Source organism: Arachis stenosperma, chromosome 5 (assembly GCF_014773155.1).
Source record: "Arachis stenosperma cultivar V10309 chromosome 5, arast.V10309.gnm1.PFL2, whole genome shotgun sequence".
Lineage (NCBI taxonomy): Eukaryota > Viridiplantae > Streptophyta > Magnoliopsida > Fabales > Fabaceae > Arachis > Arachis stenosperma.
In genome coordinates, this window is record NC_080381.1 from 60,758,385 (window position 1) to 60,770,839 (window position 12,455).

Below are 12,455 nucleotides of genomic sequence, written 5' to 3' on the forward strand. Positions count from 1 at the left end.
CTTTAATACTACCTTCATAATATATATTCATAATTCAGCTGATTCAAACATTTAACATATATTCATTTTTCTTTTTTTATAATATAAAGTACTTGATGTATTATCTCTAATGATTACAGGAGCAAGTACATTTAATTCAAATTTAGATACTAAGAATTATAAGAAGTGTGCATAGCTGAAAAAAAAAAGACACCTAATACAAAGAGAAACATTTTTAAAGGAATTGACTACAAATCTTTCAAAAAATTTTCAAGAAGTTGAGGATATTACTGAAAATACGACTATTTTAGATGATTATGTGCAAATTTAATACCCAGCCATAATCGATGTTGCTGAGAATACAAGTAATTTAAGAAGTAGCAATATCAGCACTTTATTATTTACTATTGTTATGCTTTTTATAAACAAAAAATTATCGTTTAGTGTTCAAGTTTTAAAATTTAAACTAAGATATGGTTATATATTATAATTTTTGTATTTGAACATTGATCGATTGTAAAACTTAAATCTTGAAGTTGGCACAATAAAATTGTATTATATGATCTTATCTTTTTAATCCATAAATTACATTTTTCGGTAATCTTTTATGAATATTATTTTTATACTTAACATGGTGAAAGAAAGGTATATTTTTATATAAAGTATTTGTTGCAGATATAACTAAAACAATTTATTATCTTGGTGATTATTAGATGTGATAGATATTGGTGACCCAGAATTTTTTGTCGGCATTGCGACGCCATGATGTGGTATGAGGAGAGATCAGAGAAGTCCAAAACAGGATCCAATTTTGAGTTCTCAATATATTGTATGCGAGGGAAGGTACAACTGCCGTTTTAAAGCACTTGATCGGACACTCAGGAATCTTATGTCAGTTACCGATCAACATAAGACACATCAACCATTTGGTGGTAAGATTGTTGTTCTAGGAGGTGATTTCAGACAGATACTTCCGGTGATTTTGAAAGGAAGTAGACACGATATATTAGCATCCGCTATTAACTCATCTCATCTGTGGTCATTTTGTAAGGTTCTGAAACTGCATACGAATATGAGGCTTCTAATGTCTTCTTCGGATCAAGATGAAGGTGAAATGAAGATATTTGCTAATTGGATACTTGATGTTGGAAATGGAAATATTGGCTCTGTTGTTGGTGATGAATCAGAAGTTGAAATTCCAGATGATCTATTGATTACAACTACTGATGATCTTCTCTCTCATTTGGTAGACTTTGCATATCTAAATTTGTTGCAAAACATGTCAGATTACAAGTATTTTCAGAGTAGAGCAATTCTTGCACCCACACTTAAGAGTGTCGAGAAGGTAAACAATTTTGTCTTGACAATCTTTCCAAGGATGGAAAATGAGTATTTGAGCTCTGACACAACATGTCAAACTGATGAGAATGAAGATGTAAAACAAGAGTGGTTCACACCAGAGTTTCTAAATGACATCAAATGTTCGGGACTACTCAATCACAAGTTGACTTTGAAGTCAGGAGTCGCTATAATGCTACTGCGAAACATAGACCAGACTTTAGGTTTATGCAACGGGACAAGATTAATAGTTAACAAACTTGGCAGCAACGTAATTGGAGCGACGGTAGTGACCGGTAGAAATATTGGAGATAAAGTGTACATTCCAAGAATGAACTTGATCCCTTCAGATTTAGGATTGCCATTTAAGTTCCAACAGAGACAATTTTCATTAACAGTATGCTTTGCAATGACCATTAACATGAGTCAGGGTCAATCATTATCACATGTACGGCTTTATTTGCCAAAATCAGTGTTCACCCATGGACAACTTTATGTTGCTTTGTCAAGAGTTAAGAGTCGCAGTGGCCTCAGGATTTCAATTCTAAACGAATACGGCAATCCAAAGTCATCAACAACAAATGTCGTGTTCAAAGAGGTTTTTAATAATATTTAGGTAAGAATAATATTATTTTCATTTTAATAGCATGTTATGATTTACACTTTTGTACAAATCTTTACTATAGATATAACTAATTTATCTATAACTCTTTTTTCAAATTTGAAATGAAATGTGTAACAAGGAGCACAACATCCAATGATTTTCTAATGAAGTTAGTAAGATACTAGGTTGTCGATAAATTTTTATTAGCTTTTTGATATAAAATTTAGGGTAAAATTAACATGTTATTATTACAGTTATATATGTTCTTATTTTTTTATCTCCCTCCTTATGGTTCAAGAATATTATAAACTTTGAACTCTTCTATTCATATTTTACTTTGAATAAAGATAAAACAACATATTTAACACGTTTATTATATAACGATGATGATAGTGTTATACTAAATTTAAAAAATATATGATTATAAAATATTATTTTTAATTTAACTTATCAAATTTAAATATAAGCCTGTGCATTGCACGGGTTTAACACTAGTTATAAAGGAAGAACCATTTGAGATTGATAAAGAGTGGATAAGACAAGATTTTAATGCTGATTATAATAAACCACTAAGAGATTGGTATTTTACCAACCATTCAGAAAATGAAGTCATTAGACTAAGAGAACTATTTTATGATTTTATGAAAGAAAATAGAATTAGTTTATACTTCTTTGACTGGTACGTTAATTATTATTCCAAACCCGATAAGAAATTATGTCCTTTAACAAAACCAACTGTTGTTTGGAAAACAAGCTCAGGATCAGTAATAGAATCTGAATACCCTCCTAAAGAAACTATTAAAATACCAATTGGAAAAGACCTAGAAGTTGAAGCAACACCCTATAAAGATAGCAATGCAGATGGAAATATAGAAAAAAGAGATATTAAGAAATTACATCAACAATTAAACTTTACTAATACCATGTTAGATATAATGAAAAATCAATTAGGAAGAATGGAAAATATGGAAAAAGTCCTTAAGGTGGAAAAACCCATAGAAAAACCTATATATAAATTACAAAGTTTAGATAATATCAGCTTAAAATCCAAAGTAGAAACAGAAGTTGAAGAACTAAAAGAAAAACTCAGAAGTATTAGTCTAGGAAAACTGACAATTAATACATTACAAAAGGAAGAAGAATTAGAACTAAATAAAATATCCTATAAAAGAGATTATCCTAAAACCAGAAATTATTATCCTAGACCATCACCAGTAGATGTAGGTCTAGAAGAACGAACACAATTAGTACAAAATAGTTTTTCAGGATCAGAATTAGTAGAATGGAATATAGATGGATTAAGTGAACAAGCCATTTTAGATCAAATGTGTAATATGAGTATGGCTGCAACTGCCTATAAGATGAGAAAAGCCTCTGATAAAGAAGCAGCGATTATGATAACCCATGGATTTACAGGACAATTAAAAGGTTGGTGGGATAATTTTCTCAGCATCCAAGAAAAAGAATTAATTATTAATAGTATTAAACAAGAAGATCAGTCATCAGACGCTACATCCACATTAATATATACTATTATTAAAAATTTTGTAGGAGATCCCAGTATTTTCAAAGATAGGATACATACTCAATTAATGAATTCAAGATGTCCAACCATGTCTGATTATAGATGGTATAAAGATGTTTTTATGTCAAAAGTTATGATAAGAGATGATGCACATGCGCCTTTCTGGAAAGAAAGATTCGTAGCAGCCTTACCAAAATTATTTTCTGAAAAAGTATTACAAAAACTACAAACACAGTTTGGGACCCAGATTCCCTATAATTCATTAACTTTTGGACAATTTCATAATATAATAGTAGAAACAGGTATAGAAGTATGCACAGATACCAAGATACAACAGAAAATAAAACAAGAAAGTATCACGGGTAAAAGAGAGCTTGGCACTTTTTGTTATCAATATGGAATAACTCCTGAAAAAGCATCTAGTGGACAGCATAAAGTTAAAAAGAGAAAATTTTATAAAAAACCTAAATATAATATAGACAAACCCTTTTATTATGAACAGAAATATCATAAAAAATTCCATAAAACCCCTAAAGGAAAACCTAAATTTTCTAATAAGAAAAAACCAGTAACATGCTGGAAATGTAAAAAACAAGGACATTATGCTAATAAGTGTACGACAGAACAAAAAATAAACAAAATAGAAAATAAAGAAATTAAGCATGCTTTGACAGCTATACTAATTAATTCAGAGTCAGAAGAAGAATCAAGTTATGAGGGTTCTTCTGAAACTGAAGACTATTTTATACAACAATTAGACTTTATGTCAGAAGAAGAGAGCTCAGGAGGAAATAGCGGAAAGGAGGAACAGGATAATAACAATTGTTTAGGAATAGGATTATGTAATTGTAGGAACTGTGAAAAAACTGTAAATGTTTTAACTAAAGAACAAACCTCTACACTAGTCAAAATAATTGACAAGTTAGAAGATACACCATTAAGGGATGAGTTTATAAGACAATTAGCTGAATTAGTTAAAAAAGAAGAAGAAAGTAAGCAAGAAATAAGACCAATAGAAATAAAAGAAATTTATAATCGTTTTAAAAACCCACAAGAAGAAGTTTCCCTTAATTCTCTCAAAGAAGAGATAAAAAAGTTAAAGAGAGAAGTTTCAGAATTAAAACAACAACATATTAATATGGACTACAGATTACTAAAAATAGAAGGAGAAAACATAATAAAAATCCAAGAACAATCTTTGCAAAATAATGAAGGGACTAGTAATATAACAATTCCCGAGAATTATATTAACCTAGGTACAGAAAATTATATAAATATTTTAACATTATTAGTAAGTCAAAAATGGTTCACTACGATAACTTTGATAGTAGGAGAAGAAAAATTTGATTTAATAGCTATGGTAGATTCAGGAGCAGATGTTAATTGTATACAAGAAGGATTAATACCCACAAAATATTATGAGAAAACTACAGAAAGAGTCTTAATGGCAGAAAATGACAAAATGACTATAGACTATAAGTTATCTAAAGCAAAAATTTGTAAAAATAGGGTATGCTTTGCCACTACATTCTTTTTAGCAAGGAATATATCTCATCAAGTTATATTAGAAAATCCTTTTACTTTATTATTATATCCCTTTAATGTCGACATCGACGGAATAACTTGTACAAGAATCCCTAATCATCCTGTCCATTTTGAATTTCTCACAAGACCAAAGCAGCATGAACTCAATATGTTACAATACCTATCTACACATGTTAATGTAAAGGAAACAGAAGTAAAACAAATTAATTGTTTGAGCCTAGAGAAAATTTTACAACAATTACCGCGTCAAGTTAATATTATAGAAAGAAAAACAAGACAAATTAACTACTTAAACCAAGAAGTTACACATAAAAGAATAGAAGAACAATTACAAACTCCAGAAATACAAGATAAAATAAAAGCAATTGAAGAAAAAATTAAAAAAGAATTATGTAGTCTAAACCCCACAGCTTTTCAGCATAGGAAATTACATGAAATATCTTTACCATATGAAGATGGGTTTAATGAAAAAGATATACCAACAAAGGCAAAACCGATACATATGAACAAAGAGTATTTAGAATATTGTAAAAAAGAAATACAAGAATATCTAGATAAAGGACTAATAAGGCCTTCAAAATCACCCTGGAGCTGTACAGGTTTCTATGTAATGAAAGCATCTGAAATAGAAAGAGGTGCTCCAAGATTAGTTATCAATTTTAAACCTCTAAACAAGGTATTAAAATGGATTAGATATCCTTTACCAAATAAAAGTGATTTAATTAAAAGATTAAATAAAGCAAATATCTTTTCAAAATTTGATTTAAAATCAGGATATTATCAAATTGCAGTAAAAGAGGAAGATAGATATAAAACAGCTTTTATAGTACCCTTTGGACATTACGAATGGAATGTTATGCCCCCAAGGATTAAAAAATGCCCCAAGCGAATTCCAAGAAATAATGAATAATATATTTTATCCGCATATAGAATTTACTATAGTATATCTTGATGACGTATTAGTATACTCAAAAGGAATAAAGCAACATATATATCATTTAGAAAAATTCATGAATATTATAAAAGAACAAGGATTAGTTTTATCAGAAAAGAAAATGAAAATTTTTACAACTAAAGTAAGGTTCTTAGGATATGAAATTTATCAAGGAACCATAGTACCTATTAAAAGAGCCATTAAATTTGCAGATAAATTTCCAAATGAAATAACTGACAAAAAACAACTACAAAGATTTTTGGGATGTTTAAATTATGTAGCAGAATTCTTACCTGGAATAAGAGTTACATGCGAACCTCTTTATAAGAGACTAAGAAAAAATCCACCTCCATGGACAAAAGAAATGACTTTTATAATAATAAAAAAAAAAATGCAGTAAAAGAAATACCTTGCATAAGTATACTAGACCCAACGGCTAAATTAATTGTAGAAACAGACGCATCAGAATTAGGATATGGAGGAATTCTTAAACAAATACCTCCTAATAGCTCAAAAGAACAAATAGTAAAATATCATTCAGGAATTTGGAACCAAGCCCAAAAGAACTACCCCACAGTTAAAAAAGAAATACTTGCCATAGTATTATGTGTTTCAAAATTTCAAGAAGATTTATTTAATAAAACCTTCTTAATAAGAACTGATTGTAAAGCAGCCCCAAATGTTTTAGAAAATGATGTAAAAAATTTGGTTTCAAAACAAATATTTGCAAGATGGAAAGCTATTTTATCATGTTTTGATTTTACTATTGAACATATAAAAGGAGAACTAAATTCACTCCCTGACTTTCTTACTAGAGAATTTTTGCAGGGAAAGAATGGAGCAAAAACCAGCCTCCAGTGAAGATTATGGTCAACCTTTTGACCAAGTAAAAGAAACAAAATTACCTATTATCCCTGTACCAGCAAAACCATTATCATTAAGACCTATGACAATGTCACAGGTTGTAAAAAAATCATCATCATCATCATCATTACCTTCTAAGAGCCCTTCAATTACTACTAATAATAAATTCACATTATTACAACCATCAGATCTCTACAACACTCAACCTTTGAAAGAACAGTTTCCTTATTATGAAAAGCCTAATCCTATTAAAATATTAACCATTGAAAAAGAGTGGTTCAAAAAAGACAGAAAAACCCTATACAAAACCATTTTCCCAAACACTTTCCATTACATTCCTATTAACCCACAAAAAACCCAAAAATTCTATGAATTCTTATTAGTAGACACTAGATCTATTGAATTAACACATTATAGAGACTCCAATACCAAACAACCTATTTATTCAAAAATAAAAATCATGAAAATATTATCTCTACAAGAATGGGAATTACCCCCATATCAGGCTAAAAACTTCTCTTTAAAGTTTGAACCTCAAAGCTATACCTATTATGATTACCAAGAAGCATGGAACCATATTCTATTCCTATCGCCAAGTCCCCATTCTTGGTTCATATGGTTCAGGAAGGGGATATCATTACAATTTCCTAAATGGTTCCAATCATGGTTCCAGAATTTCGGACCAATAGAAGCCTTCTTCCCGAAAGAAGCCAGCATGGCGTATGAATACTTCAAAAGCAAGTCATCATTTCTACAAGAGTACAAATTCATTTCATTTATAGCAGCTATGGGAATAAGCTGGATCATGACTTGGGAATATGATTCAGCAGCGTATGAGGAATGTGCAAGCATACAATATTTAGTAAGAATAATAAAAATTAAGTGGTGGAACAAATATGATATAAATCTGCTAAGTAAAAGAGCTATTGATCAATGGTTAACAACATCACAAAAGCGTCCGGCATTAACAGCCTCAAGCACCAACAATGAACAAATAGCATATAAAAAAGAGACCCAATTCTTAGCACAGAAGCGACAAATTATGGCAGCACTAGCTGCAGCAACTTCAGAAGAAGATATTCAAAACTCTTTACAAGCAATACAAACCGTGCCTCTTGGAGAAGATGAAGAGGTCCAGTCCAGTCCAGCTCATTATTATCAAGACTCACAAGACCCATTTGAGATGTAACAAAGTACTGTATATGCAATCAATGTAAAAGCCCAATCATGAAAAAAAAAGTAAAAAGTAAAAAGTAAAAAGTAAATGTCGGCAAACAGTAAAAACAAACAGTGAATGTCGGCAAACAGTAAAAGCAAACAGTAAATGTCGGCAAACAGTAAAAGCAAATAGTACTGTCGGCAAATAGTACCCAAATAGTCACCATTTTGGGTCTATAAATACCAAAGCCCTCACTCATTCAAGGGCATCAAAAACTTGAAAGCTCAAGAAATCTCTCTACTCTTATATCTTCTTACTTTATAAATTCTCCAAGTATTTGTAATCATCTTCAAGAAAGTACCAACTTTGCAAGCAATAAAGGTACAAGTTTATCTCTGTAAGCTTACTATCTTTCTTTTCTTTATTTTCTCAGTTATTATTCTTATAACATGAAAGAGTTTTATAAAAGGCTTAGATCTTCAAAATTAGTTAGAAGAAATATGAAAACAAGAGTAATGGCAATAGATAGAAAAATAAGAGAACTAATAACTGAATCTTCGGAATTAAAAGTAGAAATAAAAAAGATGGACAAGAAAATAATCAGAACCAAAAAGTTTCTACAACAAATTAAAACCATAAAATCAGCAAAAACCGTTAGACAAAATAGTAAAAATAAACGCATTCATTATGTTAGAAGGATGCATTATTTGCATATACAAAGCATGAGACAACTTTATGAGATAGAATCAAGAATACATGTATATAACGTTCAAAGAATGGATGGCAATTCCCAACCTACTAACCTTGTACAAGAACCTCAACCTTTACAAGATCCTTCTTTATTAGAACAAGCTCAACCTATACAAGCTCAACCTTTACAAGTGGAGATCTGATAACATTTATAAAGAAATTATTTTTAACTGGATTTTTGTTACAAGTCTTCTTGATAAACCAAAAAATTTTATAGTTACAATTTTGGAAGTAGCAGTGAGAACTGTTAATACGTTGGTCAGCCCAGATTGTAGTCCCGGTTGTAAGTCCTAGAAAGGCAATGAATCCGTTGGTTAACTAGGGTGGTCCCGTAGCTCACAAAGTTTTAACCATAAAATGGCTAGTTTATTGAGAACGATGAGTAGTCTAAATCTAGGGAAAAATAATTCTTTAGTGATAAAAACAGATAATGATGAAGCTTCCACCTCTGGAACTAAAAATGAATTAGAAATAGCTAAGTTAGAAGAAAGTTTTCATAATTGGAATATACCTATAATAGATAAAGATAAAGTATATAAAAAGAGAAACTTCTGGGAAGGAAGAAATTATGAAATTCATATGTTAGAATATTGTAAACCAGGAACAAGTAATAATAAAATTATTACCATCTTAGAAGAGGATAAATTGAAAGAACATAGTAGTAAAGGATATAACTTCATCCATATAGGATTAATACAAGTAGCAGTAAAACCTAATTTTAGAATAGGAATTAATCTGCCTATATTATTAACTTTAAGAGATACCAGATTCCAAAATTTTAGTGACTCATTAATAGGAATATTAGAAAGTAACTGTCATGATGGACCAGTTTTCTTTAATTGTTATCCAAATTATGCTATGAATTTAAAAAATGAATACACATGGCAAGCGTTAAAATTACAAGTAAGATCTGATGAGACAATTATAAATGAGAAATATGATCCATTCGAAATAATCTATAGAATATATTATAAAATTACTAAGGTTAATTATGATTTTAAAGCATTAAGACAATCCTCAAAAGAAGAAACAATAATCATGCATGCAAATCTAAAAAGATCTAATATACAAACACCTAGAAGATTAAGACATGAAGAATTAAAAAGTAGAATGCCTGAAGAATGGATAATACCTGATGGTATTAAAGAACCACAAATACAAAATACTAGGATAAGAGAAATAATAAGAGAAGGACCTGATATTAGAATCAGGATGAATAGATCCCAATCATTAAGAATTCCTGATAATGTTGAAACTATTAGCCATAGAAATTCTATAGATAATTCATCAATAGGAAATATCGATGATATTGTAGGAATTGACAACAGAAGGCCACATATAGCCACTGCTGTATATAAATCACCGTCAGAATTTGATCCAAGAGAATCACAAGTTTTATCAGTAATTATAAAGGAAGAACCATTTGAGATTGATAAAGAGTGGATAAGACAAGATTTTAATGCTGATTATAATAAACCACTAAGAGATTGATATTTTACCAACCATTCAGAAAATGAAGTCATTAGACTAAGAGAACTATTTTATGATTTTATGAAAGAAAATAGAATTAGTTTATACTTCTTTGACTGGTACGTTAATTATTATTCCAAACCCGATAAGAAATTATGTCCTTTAACAAAACCAACTGTTGTTTGGAAAACAAGCTCAGGATTAGTAATAGAATCTGAATACCCTCCTAAAGAAACTATTAAAATACCAATTGGAAAAGACCTAGAAGTTGAAGCAACACCCTATAAAGATAGCAATGCAGATGGAAATATAGAAAAAAGAGATATTAAGAAATTACATCAACAATTAAACTTTACTAATACCATGTTAGATATAATGAAAAATCAATTAGGAAGAATGGAAAATATGGAAAAAGTCCTTAAGGTGGAAAAACCCATAGAAAAACCTATATATAAATTACAAAGTTTAGATAATATTAGCTTAAAATCCAAAGTAGAAACAGAAGTTGAAGAACTAAAAGAAAAACTCAGAAGTATTAGTCTAGGAAAACTGACAATTAATACATTACAAAAGGAAGAAGAATTAGAACTAAATAACATATCTTATAAAAGAGATTATCCTAAAACCAGAAATTATTATCCTAGACCATCACCAGTAGATGTAGGTCTAGAAGAACGAACACAATTAGTACAAAATAGTTTTTCAGGATCAGACTTAGTAGAATGGAATATAGATGGATTAAGTGAACAAGCCATTTTAGATCAAATGTGTAATATGAGTATGGCTGCAACTGCCTATAAGATGAGAAAAGCCTCTAATAAAGAAGCAGCGATTATGATAACCCAAGGATTTACAAGACAATTAAAAGGTTGGTGGGATAATTTTCTCAGCATCCAAGAAAAAGAATTAATTATTAATAGTATTAAACAAGAAGATCAGTCATCAGACGCTACATCCACATTAATATATACTATTATTAAAAATTTTGTAGGAGATCCCAGTATTTTCAAAGATAGGATACATACTCAATTAATGAATTTAAGATGTCCAACCATGTCTGATTATAGATGGTATAAAGATGTTTTTATGTCAAAAGTTATGATAAGAGATGATGCACATGCGCCTTTCTGGAAAGAAAGATTCATAGCAGCCTTACCAAAATTATTCTCTGAAAAAGTATTACAAAAACTACAAACACAGTTTGGGACCCAGATTCCCTATAATTCATTAACTTTTGGACAATTGCATAATATAATAGTAGAAATAGGTATAGAAGTATGCACAGATACCAAGATACAACAGAAAATAAAACAAGAAAGTATCACGGGTAAAAGAGAGCTTGGCACTTTTTGTTATCAATATGGAATAACTCCTGAAAAAGCACCTAGTGGACAGCATAAAGTTAAAAAGAGAAAATTTTATAAAAAACCTAAATATAATATAGACAAACCCTCTTATTATGAACAGAAATATCATAAAAAATTCCATAAAACCCCTAAAGGAAAACCTAAATTTTCTAATAAGAAAAAACCAGTAACATGCTGGAAATGTAAAAAACAAGGACATTATGCTAATAAGTGTACGACAGAACAAAAAATAAACAAAATAGAAAATAAAGAAATTAAGCATGCTTTGACAGCTATACTAATTAATTCAGAGTCAGAAGAAGAATCAAGTTATGAGGGTTCTTCTGAAACTGAAGACTATTTTATACAACAATTAGACTTTATGTCAGAAGAAGAGAGCTCAGGAGGAAATAGCGGAAAGGAGGAACAGGATAATAATAATTGTTTAGGAATAGGATTATGTAATTGTAGAAACTGTGAAAAAACTGTAAATGTTTTAACTAAAGAACAAATCTCTACACTAGTCAAAATAATTGACAAGTTAGGAGATACACCATTAAGGGATGAGTTTATAAGACAATTAGCTGAATTAGTTAAAAAAGAAGAAGAAAGTAAGCAAGAAATAAGACCAATAGAAATAAAAGAAATTTATAATCGTTTTAAAAACCCACAAGAAGAAGTTTCCCTTAATTCTCTAAAAGAAGAGATAAAAAAGTTAAAGAGAGAAGTTTCAGAATTAAAACAACAACATATTAATATGGACTACAGATTACTAAAAATAGAAGGAGAAAACATAATAAAAATCCAAGAACAATCTTTGCAAAATAATGAAGGGACTAGTAATATAACAATTTCCGAGAATTATATTAACCTAGGTACAGAAAATTATATAAATATTTTAACATTATTAGTAAGTAAAAAATGGTTCACTACGATAACTT

At 29.7% G+C, this 12,455-nt stretch overlaps 1 protein-coding gene across 1 annotated transcript; it reads left to right on the forward strand.

Moving 5' to 3' along the window:
* Window positions 1–751: 751 nt before the first annotated feature.
* LOC130980835 (uncharacterized) lies at window positions 752–1,933 on the forward strand. Its single transcript, XM_057904476.1, has one exon. It carries the CDS (start codon window positions 752–754, stop codon window positions 1,931–1,933), a length of 1,182 nt encoding a protein of 393 aa, XP_057760459.1.
* Window positions 1,934–12,455: the final 10,522 nt, after the last annotated feature.